Below are 15467 nucleotides of genomic sequence, written 5' to 3'. Positions count from 1 at the left end.
TACAGGTATGGGCCCTGTTATCCAGAATGCTGAGGACCTGGGGTTTTTTCGGGTCAGAGATCTTTCAATAATTTGGATCTCCAACCCTTAACTATCCTAACAAATTGTCTAAACATTAAATAAACACAATAAGCTGTTTTTGCTTGCAATAAGGATTCATTATATCTTAGTTGGGATCAAGTACAAGGTACTGTTTTATTATTACAGAGAAAAAGGAAATAACTTATATGGAGTATAGATTATTTGGTTAAAATGGGGACTATGGACCATTCCATAATTCAGAGCTTTCTGGATAATGGGTTTCCGAATAATGGATCCCATACCTGTACATGTTTTGTATATAACAAAAGCTTTTCTAATATGTGGTAAAACAGTTGCATTTTTCCCACGAGACAAGGTTTACAAGTATAAAAAAAAAACAGTGCCATATTTTCCATGAGGCAAATTGCCTCTTTTAGCACTGAACATAGGGTGGCAGTAGTGCATAAATGCCCCTAGAAGAAAAAAATGGTATAACCAAGAATTATATTTTTTATTTGAATTGTATAAATATACTTTTGTTTAAAATAGAAGCCCTTGTATTTATGTTAAAAATAAATATTTTTTTTAAACACATCCTATTTCAGTCTGTTGGATCCTTATCTCTTTTTTTCAGTTATTGGTTGCTTTGTAAGTAAATCTATGGGTTCAGTGCATGACCCCATTTATTGTCCAGCGCTGATGACACTTTATAAATATCTGTTAATAATAATAATAATGATAGTAATGGAACCAGTGACAATACAAACATGCCAAAATATACAACAATCATTTTTAAATATGTATATGTTGCAGAATTGTAAAAGTGGAGACCATGTGACTTAGGGGCTTGTTTACTAACACTGGAGATAAATATCTCTAGAGATGTTGCCCACGGCAACCAATCAGCAATTAGACTTAAACAGTCACCTACAAATTAGAAATCCAAAGCAAAAATGTGATTGATATGGGAAGCATCTCCGGAGATCTCTGGAGGTTTTTATCACCAATGTAAAACAGTAAACACGCCTCTTTTTTAAGGGTACCCAAGTTAAGCTCCTCATGTACTAAAAGGAACAAAGTTTGCCCAGGTGTAGTAACCCATTGCAACCAATTAGATATTTGCTTTTAAACAGGAGGCCATTGGTTGGTATAAGAGACTAGACCTGTAGACCTTTTTTTACTTAACCATCGACACTCATATATTGGAAAAATACATATGAAGACCCTGAAGCAGATACCCAGTTGATAGAGACTTGAAGTGATGTTGAAGGATCCTGATGATAACCCAAGGCACATCTAAACATTTTGATGTGTGGCATCATGTAAATAAAATGAGGACTTTTTTTTCACAAACCTGAGAACAATTGTATATACACTATAGCATAGGGATTGGGTCACAGCTAAGATTGACCCATTAAAGGGCATCTAGAAATTGGCCTGCTCAGTCACAATTGCTTCCATATGCCCTTGAATTTACCCCCCCCCCCATGTATTTCTGCATTCTTCTCAGGGCCACAACTTCTACTTCCTATTATTGTAAGCACCTTACAGTAAAAACGTTCTATTTATCTATGCAGTCACTGGTTTGTATTATTTGGAGTTTCAAAAGTGAACTTAATAGCATCACAGCAGCATTATCATTATAAAGGAAGGCAGCTCAGTACTTCTGTCATGCACAAGTCATATAGAATATTGTCATCAGCAGGTGGGTTTGAAAGGCTATGGGTAATGGCACACAAGGACACAATCTGCTATACCCGCTGGTGACATCTCCTGGAAATTCGATTCCCTTCACTAGCAATTGGTAATGTGGCAATCCAGCGTAATTGCAGACAAATGCAGAAGAAGGAATTTATTACAGTGCAGTTGTGTATTTTACATGCAGTGATTCATATGTTGGTGATGGGGTATGTAATCTTTATTAAATGTGTCACTTGTGGTAGCTCAACTCTCCTGTGGGCAACAAATCTGCTCATGTGCCAATACCCTAAAAGGGCCGCTGGGAAGTAGGGTTTGACTGGGCCGACGGGGCACCGGGATAAAACCCATCCCAGCCCTCATGGGCCCTGCTAACCCTTCTTCTCTGCTGGCCAGGATCTCTGGAAATCTTTTGTATGCCACTTTCCAGGTCCTTAGCAGGTCCTTTGGCATGAAGTACTTCAGTGTACTCTACTGTTGCGTCAGCCTTTCTGCAGGCTAGGGAGGAAAGGATTGCAGCTGATTGACAGCAGCAATACTAAACAGACATGCAGACATGCAGGGTGTTCTCTTCATATATATGTGTGAGAGGCTGTTACAGGCATAGCCAGGGACCTGCATTGAAGGAAAAGTTTTGTCTGCCTACCCTTACCTAGTGGTGAGTCCCACTCCATAATCCACAGCAGCCCATACTTTCCCATTGTTAAAGATGGTCACAGGAAAACCCTTATGCCTCGTTATGGGGCTAGCACATTAATCTTCAAAAAAAATTGACAAATGTTAAATAATATTGTGTCAATGTAGAAGAAAATTATAAAAGTAATTTTTCTTTTCTTTACTTCACAGATAAAATGTGACCAGTACTGGCCAAGTCGAGGAACAGAGACATATGGAATGATTCAAGTAACCCTTCTGGACACTATTGAGCTAGCAACATTCTGTGTTCGAACCTTTTCTTTACATAAGGTAATCTTAGTTTTGTCTAATCACAGGGTTTTTTTGTAGCTATATAAAACACATTTTTTTCTCTACAGAGTGGTTCAAGTGAAAAAAGAGAGGTGCGTCAGTTTCAGTTTACTGCATGGCCTGACCACGGAGTGCCAGAATATCCAACACCATTTCTTGCATTTCTAAGAAGAGTAAAAACCTGCAATCCCCCTGATGCTGGGCCAATTGTGGTGCACTGCAGGTAAAGGACCCATTCATAAATAGCTTCATGTGTGGAGAGTATATGTGAACAGCTTCACTAAAACTGTATCTGTCTTCATTTTGTAATCTTAAATATGGTTTTTACTTCTGTGGCATTCTTACTTCTTTTTCTTAATATAGATTTTTATATTTTGAACTGGGTTTGATCTCCTCTATTTTGTTTTATCAAACCTCCGGTATTATTTTCCCAAGGAATTGTTTACACAAATATAACAATTATATATTACTTATAACATAAAGGCTTGTCTGATTCGTCATCTAAAACGATTAACTGGTTTTATGACCTACTGAAAAAAGTTCAACTATTTTTTCAATCATTTTTGTTGAGTTTTGCACCTGTAGCATAGCTATAAGGAGAGTAAATGTTAGCAATGTGAATAAAAATGTCATAAAATTCACTTTTTTGTTGGAAAAACAGACTCTTAAAACTTTCTGTTCTGATCAGAAAACCTTATAGGTGTTGTTAAACTTAAAAGGGATTCTGTCACGGGAAAACGTTTTTTTTTTTTTTCAAAACAAATCAGTTAATAGTGCTGCTCCAGCAGACTTCTGCACTGAAATACATTTTTCAAAAGAGCAACTGATATTTAAATTATTTAGGGGCAGATTTATCTAAGGTCGAGGTGAATTTTCGAAGTTAAAAACGTTGAATTTTGAGCTATTTTTTCTGTCATTTGACTCGGGAATAGTCCAAATTCGATTCGAATTTGAAAAAACTTTGAAATTCGAATATCGAAATGTATCATGTACTGTCTCTTTAAAACTTCTACTTCGACCATTCACCATTTAAAACCTGCCGAAGTGCTGTTTTAGCCTATGGGGGACCTCCTAGAACCTTTGGAGTCAATTGGTGGACTTTGAGAAATCAAAGTTTTTTGTGGGAAAAACCTTGAATCGGATTCAATCAAATGCACTATTCCATCGATCGTACGATTCTAATACGGACCTCTTCGACCCAAAAAAACCTTCGATTTCACTTCTGTTGGTCTTTTTTAATTCGGATTTCAAAGTATTTTCAATTCGAAATTCGACCTTGATAAATATGCCCCATAATTTTGAAATATGGCATAGGGCTAGACATGTTAGTTTCCCAGGTGCCCTCAGTCGTGTGACTTCTGCTCTGATTATATTCAGTGACTTTTACTGCTGCATTGCAAATTGGAATGATTTCACCCCCCTCCCTTTCCTCCCTGGAGCCCATCAACAGAACAATGGAAATTACTTGAGATGGCTGCATACACACCAATACTACAACTAAAAATATACATTTTGGTTTAGGAATAAAATTTTATATGGTAGAGTAAATTATTTACAGCGAAAACAGTGTGATTGTATGGGTTGCTAGGGTCCAAATTATCCTAGCAACCAGGCAGTGGTGTAAATGAGAGACTGGGATATGAATACAAGAGGTAATGAATAGAAAGCTAATACAAAAGAGCATTTTTTTTTGGTTTCCAGCTTTAATGACCTCCATTTAAAAGCTGGAAAGAGTCAGAAAAAAATAAACAAAGACCAACTGAAAAATTGCTGAGAATATTTGCTTATAGGGGTATGACTATGAAGATTTTCATTCATCCAGGCCATGGTATATCTAGTATAGGTAAATCTAAAAACAGATGTCACCTCTTTGAAGAGTTACAATGTGCCATTGTGATTGGATTAGTGGAAGAGTTTATATGCCGATAACTTCCCACACCAGTCAGTTAAACTGAAGAAGCTGCTCGGATGAGTAGTGAAATGTGTTCAATGATTAATCAGCAAGTCCAGTTGTTTTTTAGATTTACCTATGCTTATAGGGGTAGTTCACCTTTAAGTTAACTTTTTGTAGAATTAGCAGTTCTTACCAACTTTTCAAATGGTCATTGTTTTTCTTTTTTTAATCGTTCTTTCATTGCACCTTCCAAATTTATCTGTGAGACTGCAATTTTATTTGTAATTTTTACATTTTATTACTTAGCTTTCTAATTCACGTCCTCTCCTATTTATATTCCAGTCACATCATTACCTGATTGCTAGGGAAATTTGGACCGTAGCAACCAGATAACTGTTGAAATTCTGCTGAACAAAATGCTTAATAATTTAAACACACACATAATAAAAATGAAGACTAAATGCCCAGAATATCAAAGTCTATATCATACTGGTAATAGAAGTTAATATAAAGGTTAACTACCGCATTAATGTTGAGTATTAGGATTAGTATGATGTGTATTAGCAATGCTGTGTATTAGATAGGCAGAAGTGCGAGATTTTAGTGGCACATTTACAGCTAGACTTCATATAATATGTGGGGTTTTTTTCTTACTATTGCGTTTATCTCTGCTTGAGGCACTGTAATATAGCAACTAAGTAAAGCATGATTGTTAATTTAAGGTCAAAGAAGCATTTTACCTTGATGACTTTTTCAGTGAAAAAAGTGAAACAAAATGTTTGTACACTCATAATTATATTATAATAAATATATAGTATATACATATTTATTTTAATATGCTAGAGAAACTAGATTTTGCCTCCATTTGAAAGAAACAGGAATTCTCATAGACTTCCCTAAGAGGCAGTGCTTGGGAAATGTTACTATGCTTGAAAAGACACCAGAAATTCTTTGGTCTATCTAATCAATTTGGACTAAAATTACTATTAAAAGACTCTGTTATTAATGTTACAGTATACGTTTCCTGACAGTGTAGTCCATGCACACTAAAAAGTTGCCTTTCTAGTGTATATGCAAATAAGAGGGGCAGTTTGTTTCATTAAATTAACTATTTATTAAGTTTTGTTTTACCCCCAAAAAATAAGATTAATGAATATATTTCAATTCTAATGTTATCTGATCTTTTTCTCTGTAGTGCTGGAGTGGGGCGGACTGGTTGCTTTATTGTTATTGATGCTATGTTGGAGAGAATAAAACATGAAAAGACAGTTGATATCTATGGGCACGTGACACTGATGCGATCACAGAGGAATTATATGGTGCAAACAGAGGATCAGTACAGCTTCATCCATGATGCCTTGCTAGAGGCTGTGGCCTGTGGAAATACTGAGGTGCCAGCACGAAATCTGTATACATATATCCAAAAACTAGCTCAGATTGAAGTGGGTGAACATGTTACAGGCATGGAACTGGAATTCAAGGTGAGACATATGCACACGCTTGTGACTAAAAAATACTTTCACCAATTTAGTGGTGTAACAAATAACTAATCAATTTCATATTGTAATTTTGTGGCAAAGTACTGAAACTCAGAATATAGGATACTTAAAAATGTTACATCAAGCAGCAGTGTTGACATAGATTGAAAAATGTTCTCCTCTGTAGCCTGTAAGTGCGACTTCTTCTATTTACAGATATTACTTTACTATTTTGTGGTAGGCAGAATAGACTGAACTATTGTGAGTGCCAGTAAGTATATATATATATATATATATATATATATATATATATATATATATATATATACATAGTCATATTATTCAAGCCTTTCACTACATTCCAATATATATATATATATATATATATATATATATATATATATATATATATATATATATATATATATATATATATATATATATATATATAGGTTCCGAAAGTACCTGCACTCCTTCCTTGTTAGTCAGAGGTGGGTGCTTGGTCAATCAAAGCATATCATGTTCAAAGTGGACCAGCACACCAAATTTTCAATCAAAGAGTGATGTTGAAATAAACCTTTCTTTGATTGAAAATTTGGTGTGCTGGTCTACTTTGAACAATATATATATATATATATATATATATATATATACACACATACACACACTTACCGGCACTCACAATAGTTCAGTCTATTCTGCCTGGGTGCCGACCACAAAATAAGTAATATCTGTAAATAGAAGTCGCACTTACAGGTCTTAGCAGGAACAAACAAATTTTATTAACAATGCCCTCAAAGGCACAACTAACGTTTCGGCTGTTCCACAGCCTTTCTCAAAGTGCAAAAGTAAACACAGCCACCATCTTAAATACCCCAAATGGTGGGAACAAAACATGACGTGCAGGGGGGTGTGACGTGATCATTATATATACTATTATATATATAAAAGTATATAAGGCCTAAGGTTCACAAGAGTATGACGTGTCCTCCTGGCCGCCCGATAGTGTAGGGGCGGGGTTCATTATTACACCCCATTGGAATTTATCTTGATAAGATACTGCAACCGGTAGTCCGCAGCACCCCGACTTACCTTAAGGATACCCCACATCTGTTGGAGTGTATTAAACAGTTGAAATTGCCCACAGATGGAGCCATCATGCTAGCAAGCATGGATGTGGTCAGTTTGTATACTGTTATACCGCATGAAGCAGGGTTGGAGGCGGTTAGACGCTCCTTACTTGAATATGAGTTGTATGCAGGTCCATCGATTAATTTTGTTTTGGAACTACTAGAGCTAGCTTTATCGCTAAATTATTTTCGTTTTGAAAATTCATTTTATTTACAGTTACTTGGGACGGCGATGGGAGCGGCCATGGCGCCGGCATATGCTAATCTTTTCATGCATCAGTATGAACAGCATCACATTGTACCTAAATATGGTGATAACCTGATTTTTTTCCGTCGTTTCATCGATGATTTGGTGATTGTTTGGAGGGGTACGGAGGCGGAGTTTAGTGCAATGGTTACCGATCTGAATGCTAGAGAGTGCCCAGTGAAGTTTACGTTTGTTGTACACCCAATAAGAATACAATTTTTGGATGTGGAACTAACACTTGATGGAGATCATATTGCCTATACATTATTTCGTAAATTGACTGATAGAAATACCCTCCTTCACTATAAAAGCTTTCATCCGAGACATCTGAAGAATTCCCTACCTGTTAGTCAGTTTTGCCGGGTATAAAGGAATAATTCCGATTCCCACCAGTGTGAGCAACAAATTGAGGATATGTGGGTAAGGTTTAGCGTTAGAGGGTACCCTGACGAAGTTTTACAAACGGCCCTTGACACGGCACATAAAAAATGTAGTGAGACATCTGAAATCTGCAAACAAAATTCAAGACTAGTCTTTAGTACCAAATACAATTTGGGTACTAAAGATCTAGGGAATGTGGTCAAAAGGCACTGGAATATTATTGGGGCAGACAGCGACTTGGCTAATGTACTTTCTGAACCACCTATGATTAGCTATAAGCGTGGAACTAACTTACGTGATTTACTGGTTAAGACTGACCCAGTGAATTGTTACACTACTAACAAAAAAACATGGCTATCAGAATTAAAATCAGGATGTTTTCGCTGCCCAAGCTGCACGTCTTGTCGCTACATGACTCCAGGTACATCTTTCTTACATCCTCATACAGGTAAACGTTTCCAGATCCGACACCATATAACGTGCACCACTACACACATAATTTACCTAATAACATGTCCTTGTGGGCTTTCCTATGTAGGAAAAACGGATCAAACCCTTAGGCTACGAATGGATGGCCATCGGTCTGCGATTAGCACGGCTTTTAGGGATGGACAGACACAGAAACCAGTGGCCAAGCACTTCCTTGAGAGGGGACACAGGCTGCCCACCTTCAAGTATATAGCCATTGACCACATCCCCCCCTTGAGTAGAGGTGGGAATAGATCTAAGATGCTACTGCAACGGGAGGTGTTTTGGATCAAAAAACTGAACACTTTGGCACCCTCGGGGTTAAATGAACATTGTTCTTTCTTATTCTTTTTGAATGAGCGCTGATAATCTTTTTGCTACTAGGATCGTACTGATTGAATTCAGATAGCAGATATGTGCAGATCTATTAGGTTTAGTTGAACACTTAACAATTGGAACTGTGTAACATTTAATATAGGTTTAAGATTTCATAAACTTACAATCTGCTTTGAAGAAATAGGTTTCTGCATGGTCCAATTGTCTTTTTGTTTTTATTTACATTTCCTTTTTTGGTTTACCCACGGCTGCATTTAATGATGTTTGAAAATGCCTGAATTCACATAACAGGGTTAATATTTTGATTTAAAGTAAGCAGTGGCAGGGTAGCCATTTGTGGGTGGGATTAATATATCTATATATGTACTCTTTTTAACCAACCATTTGGGTCTTGACAAAGGTCTAAGATGGAGACCGAAACGTTGACCTGACCATGTTTTAAATATTTAAATAAAAGCGAGTTTTAACTTTTTTTAAAAAATCCCGGTGTGCATCCATTTATTCACATTTTTGTATGAAAGCACGTCTGGATAGCACCTGGGTTGGATTAATTATTTCCTAAATGGTGTGCTGAGATCCAATTGGACATTATATATATATATATATATATATATATATATATATATATATATATATATATATATATATATATATATATATATATATATATATATATATATATATATATATATATATATATATATATATGTATCTTTCCTTAAAACATTGTTACTTTGTTCTTTTTCACTACACGGTTTGTAACAACGGTGACTAAACAGTACATTTGCCGGCACTAAACACCTGATCCGAAACATGTTATATTATTTAGCATTTTGCATTGATATTACTGTGTGTGTGTGTGTGTCTGTCTCCGGGATACACGTGACATTGACCTTCCAGCCTTAGCTCAGTTTTTCAGGTCCAGTCTCATTTCCCTTAAGGAAACGTCTGATCCTGGTAAGTGAGTATAATCACATACTATCCTCAACCATTGGCTCATTTGCCCCTTTACAGGCTAAGCGTACACGTGCTCTGAACCCATGACCCTGGCTGAATTCACAAACCAGATCCTTACGTTCATGTACGAGATCTGCTGAACGTATGTGGAAGATATCCCGTACGCAAGCAGACTTTATTCACTATAAATTTCTATTGTCCTGCCTCAATTCTGCCTTGTCAAAAGCCAAGCAAGAGTACTACAGTACAATTATAAACAATCACAAATCCAACCCACAACGCCTGTTTTCTCTATTCTATTCTCCATCCCTCATCAACAGTATCATTCAACCAGACACACTCTCCTCAGGACTTTACTGATTTCTTTAAAGACAAAGTAGAGTCCATCCGCAATAGATCCCTACCTCTACTAATGTAAACTAGCTCCTCCTTCCTAAGCCCCCTTCTGAATGTCTTAATTCCTTCCCTCCGGTAACAATATCTGAAGTCTCCAAGCTTCTTTTGTCCTCCCCACTCACAACTTGCCCCCTTGACCCTCTGCCCTCTTCTCTGCTCAAACACTGTGTTGCAGAGCTTACCCCACTACTTACTCACATCTTCAATTCTTCTCTAGCTTCTGGAACCTTCCCTTCTCCTTTCTAACAAGCCTGTGTAAAGCCTATTCTTAAAAAGGCCACGCTTGACCCAGCCTGTCTGTCAAATTACCGTCCTGTCTCCCTTCTACCACTTGCCTTTAAACTCCTAGAGCATATTGTGTTCTCCTGTATTACTACGTTTCTACACACCCATGATCTGTTGGACCCTCTGCAATCTGGTTTCCAGCCTGGTCACTCCACTGAGACTGCTTTGTGCAGAGTTACAAATGATCTTCAGGTTCCCAAAACCAAAGGTCACTTCTCCATCCTTCTCCTCCTTGACCTATCATCTGTATTTGATACAGTTGATCACTCTCTCCTGATGCAGATTCTTTTTTCGCTTGGCATCCGTAACCAGGCTGCATCTTGGCTCTCTTCTTACCTTTCTAACCGATCATTCACTGTCTCCTGTGATAACAAAACCTCATCTCCAGTTCCACTTAACGTGGGGGATGCTGCAAGGCTCTGTACTTGGTCCACTGTTGTTCTCCCTGTACATTCTGTCTTTGGGAGATCTCATCCATTCATTTGGCTTTAATTATCATCTGTATGCTGATGATACCCAAATATATTTATCCACCCCTTCATTAACAGCTGAAACAGAGGCTCAGATCTCTAACTGCCTCCTGGCTATCTCAAATTGGATGAACCAGCACCACCTCAAACTCAACCTAACAAAAACTGAACTTATCATCTTTCCACCTAAGCCTGGTCCTACTCCCCTATTTACTATCTCTATTGATGGCATGTTCATTAATCCTGTCAACTCAGCTTGCTGTCTGGGGGTAATATTTGACTCCTTTCTCTCCTTCTCTGATCATATTAATACCACTGTCAAAACCTGTCACTTTTTCTTAGGCAATATTTATATTGCGTAGAAATAGTATACAAGCTACAAAACATAGTATACAAGCTACAAACATAAAGGGTGGCAAATATAGTATCATCCGGTAAGGGTCCTATCTGCCGTAGTATCTCCAATAGTGAGGGCGTATCCACAATATAAGATAACATCTTAGTGCATGAAGGTTGTAAATAACTATCCAAAAACTTAGCCACATTAGAAAACAAGGACTCTCTCGCTGAGATTATAGGTCGCCCGGGTGGTGTTGTTTGGTGCTTGTGTACTTTAGGGAGTGTATAAATCATGGGCTGTCTAGGGTGCTCAGTGGTAAGAAACTGGAGGCACTTCTCACTGATCCACCCTGATGTGTGTGCCAATTGCAACAGTGTATCCAAATGCCTTTAAGAATGGCTTGGATGATTTTTTGGACAGACATAATATCAAAGGCTATTGTGATACTAAGCTCTATAGTTAGTATGGGTATATAGAATTTAATTAAAAGTAGGGAGGGGTGTGTGTATGGATGCTGGGTTTTCATTTGGAGGGGTTGAACTTGATGGACTTTTTTCAACCCAATTTAACTATGTAACTATGTTCTGCTATACGTATAGCTTTAGCCACAGGCAAAGCGGACACTCCTGTGGCTAGACATTTTCTTGGACATAAGCACCCGCTACCTACTCTACGAGCAATTCTAATTGATCATATTCCCCCCCTACGGAGAGGGGGGATAGACCTAAACTGTTATTACAACGCAAAGCGAAATGGATGCGGACCCTTGACACAGTCACCCCTAGGAGGTTAAAAGAAATGTATTCTCTAGCCAGTTATTTATGATTGTTTGGTTTGAGTATAACTTAGAACTAGGTTCTAACTGATGATAACTTTCAATATGATCTCGTCTAGTAGATTTAAATATATATTTGATTGACTGAGTATGAAATATTAGATTAACAGTACCATATACTACTTGCCTGAGATAGATTAATTTGAGATTGTCGCTGGTTTTTATACTCAGATTTTTCTGTACAATGTTTCTAGGCATTTTAGATGGCAACAATGTTTGTACCAGATAGATATAGTCTCTAGGTAGTTTAGACCGCAATTTGGTTTAACGCAAGAAAGAACCGCACACACAGGTCTTTTAGTGAAAAACAAAACTTGTTGGCTTTATTACGACGTTTCGGCTCCTAAACTGGAGCTGTCATCAGGAAGTGAAACCCCAAACACAACAAACCCTGAAATGGCAACCAGAATTCAGAATGTGACATCATAGAGTCCAGTATAAGTAAATACAATGTGTCAGTGCGCTGGTCATAGTGAATCTGATAGTGTGTCAGTAAGTCACCTTAGTGCTTTGGGCCCAGGTCCACGTGAGTGCCCAGCATTGTGAGTATCAAAACTAGCGCCAGCTAAATAAGTGTATAGCAACTCCGTGCTCCGTCCCTTTGTGAGTATGTGCACAGCCAGTCTGTGTGAAGCTCACCCTATAGCAAAGATCCACTTACCCGATGAGAGGGATCGCAATCACAGAGAGACAGCGTAGCGATGTCGCCCCTGTAGCAGTCGACGGGCCAACTATCCGTGTCACTGTAATAACCGTGGTTGTTCGCAGCTCCGGTTTGTCAGCGTTCAGTCTGCGGCCGAAAGCAGAGGGCGTGTGTTGTCCTCCTTCACGTCACGAAAAGCTCCATCCTATCACAAGCTGCCCTTATTCTCCACACCTCTTTTTGCATTCCCCAGCCAGGGAATCCCTTGGATCGAGGGATACTTTAATCCCTTTGTTAGTCCAGGTATTTGTAGGGCTTGTCACACCGTCCAAACAGCACAGCCCCAGGTGTGTCAGCGGAAAGCAACTCAAGTACCTGCCCTGCGCTCACTCCTTTGTGGGCAATTGTAAGCTGTATGTGCATGACGGGCAAGCTCCTTACACATCGGTCCTGGTGCTGTGTGGTGTGCTTGCTTGGGAGCTAAATCTCGTTTACTCAATTAACACACCGCCTCTCTGCAGCCCTATTTTGAACCTTCGGTATATTACAGGACTAGTTGGTCCGTCGTCCTGCAAGGGGGCCGGCCAAAGAACTCTGTTGTTGTCCCCCTCATCCTAGTGAAATCATGTCAGCTATAATAAAACATGAAAAAATATATTAAATAAACCTGTAAATTGAAGTGCTGGTCACCCTCTTCATAAACATAAAGAGTCAAGTATGAAGCATGTCCACATGTGGATATGTCATCAGCGTCCTTATATAAAGCATTGTTTTATGCGACAAGATTAACTTACTAAAATATAAGAATATCATAGGCATTTTGGAACATTGCGATATTATATATCATAATGGTAGTAATACTAAATAGTGTCTATAGGAACAAACATCCACCAGGCCCCAGATCCTGTTTTGTGATTCGCCATGAATCCAGTGTTTCAATAGACTCACCAACCCCTAAAAAGTACAACGCCTGTCAGAGTCATCATCCAAGTCCAGCTTGATCTAGCTGATCAATATATACATGTGTATATATATATAATATATATATATATATATATATATATATATATATACACGTGTATATACATATATACATGTGTTTTTATATATATATATGAAGGATGGACCAGCACTCCAGTTCAAATAAATAACGCGCTTTTATTTATCACCGTGCATCCAACGTTTCGGCCCGCATTGGGGCCTTTATCAAGGATAAAAGTGCTTGTAGTGATTTAACAATTTATATACCCACAATACCCCCCAGTATGGGTGTCATCATGACATCATCAGGATGTGCCATAAGCTTTTAGTGCAATTAAATTCACATGATAAAAATACATAAAAAAATATATAGGCTAAAATACATATTAAAAAATACATATTTAAAAATACCTTATAATATTGTGCCATTAGGTGTCACCAGACTGTAATAATACAGGTTCCGTCACCAAATTGTGATAATACAAATACTGTATACTTTAATCCAAAACATGAAAAATTGTTACATATTGCTTATGTCGATTCCAGAAATAGAAGATACACTGTAGCAGCACCTATAAATAGAAACAAACCTTATCTCAACCATTTGAAACATGTGTATCAACCTTATCAGTACTCAATGTCTAGATATACATTGTCTATTTCTCTGTAATAAAAATCATAAGGTGCTGTGTAATAAAAGAGGAGAAAAATCAATTTAGACTAAAAAACAACCCAGAGCTTGCTGCCCATTAAGACCCTTTGGTGCCACACAATCCAGCTCGTGGATCCAGAAAGCTTCCCTTTTTAATAGTGTATTATCATGATCTCCCCCTCTCGTTTTTCTGGGGATCTGTTCAATCGGCATACACCTGAACGATGCTGGACTATGGCTAGCCTCTGCCCAATGTTTTGCCACGGGCTGCTGTGTAATGTCCTGCTTCCTGTTTTTATTTTTCTCTAATTTGTCCGGATCCAATGCTGCCCTTATGCTTGATCTGTGCATTGCCATTCTTTCCTTAAATTGTCTGGTGGTTTTTCCGCAGTAAATTAGCCCGCAGGGACACTTAATGATATACACCACCATGGTGGTATCACAAGTTATCCTCTGCCTAATGGTATACTTCTTACCCGTATGCGGGTGAGTAAAGAAAGAACCTAAAATCAGTGCACTGCATAATATACAGCCTTTACATTTATATACCCCTGGTCTCTGGAGTAAAAAGTGCTGTGCCTGTGGTTTCTGGTATTTATTTGTCGGATCCGAGGGACTTAATATCTCCTTCAGATTACTCCCTTGTTTATAGCTGAATTTTGGTTTAGGGGGCATTTTTTTTAGTCAAGGTCTCATCTGTAGTTAGAATAGGCCAATGTTTTATTACACTTTGCTTCACTACTGTGCTGTGTGGCCCATAACGGCTCACATAGTACAGATCGTTGTCACTACCTTTGTCCTTATATTTGCATTTTGATTCCTGTTTCTGCAATACATCTTCACGATTAAGTGAAAGGGCCCACTTCTTTGTATCTATCAGCAATTTCTCTGGGTAACCCCTATCCAAAAATTTTTTACACATATTGGTGAGATCCTCCTCCCTTTTGGTCACATCACTATCAATGCGTACCACCCTAAGCATCTGTGACTTAGGTAGCGAATTGAGCAGATGCCTTGGGTGGTTGCTGTGGTAGTGTACCAATGTGTTTCTGTCCGTTGGTTTCAAATAAATACAAGTCTTCAACTCTCCAGCATCTTTATATATTTTTACATCCAAAAAATCCATTTAATGCATGTCATATTTGACTGTAAATTTCACTGGACTGTCCAGACAATTCAGACGTTCCACAAATGTGTGCAGATGATCTACTGGTCCCAACCACAAAAAAAAGACATCATCTATGTATCGTCTAAAAAACGCGCCATGTTTTCTAAACAGTGAATCGCCC

The 15467-nt window shown here is 38.0% G+C and overlaps 1 protein-coding gene across 22 annotated transcripts in view; it reads left to right on the top strand.

Moving 5' to 3' along the window:
• The window catches only part of LOC108711853 (receptor-type tyrosine-protein phosphatase S), a 554677-nt gene that overhangs the window by 435903 nt on the left and 103307 nt on the right, over positions 1-15467 (top strand). For all 22 annotated transcript variants that reach the window (XM_041560777.1, XM_041560762.1, XM_041560744.1 and 19 more), the window contains 3 exons: positions 2566-2685; positions 2754-2908; positions 5775-6060. In XM_041560777.1, coding sequence (XP_041416711.1) covers positions 2566-2685; positions 2754-2908; positions 5775-6060 — 561 coding nt within the window. The remainder of the gene's footprint in view (positions 1-2565; positions 2686-2753; positions 2909-5774; positions 6061-15467) is intronic.

The sequence above is a fragment of the Xenopus laevis genome, chromosome 1L (genome assembly GCF_017654675.1).
Source record: "Xenopus laevis strain J_2021 chromosome 1L, Xenopus_laevis_v10.1, whole genome shotgun sequence".
NCBI classification, from domain to species: Eukaryota; Metazoa; Chordata; class Amphibia; order Anura; family Pipidae; genus Xenopus; species Xenopus laevis.
Note: the sequence above shows the minus strand (reverse complement) of the source record. Positions and strands in the feature narration are given on the sequence as shown.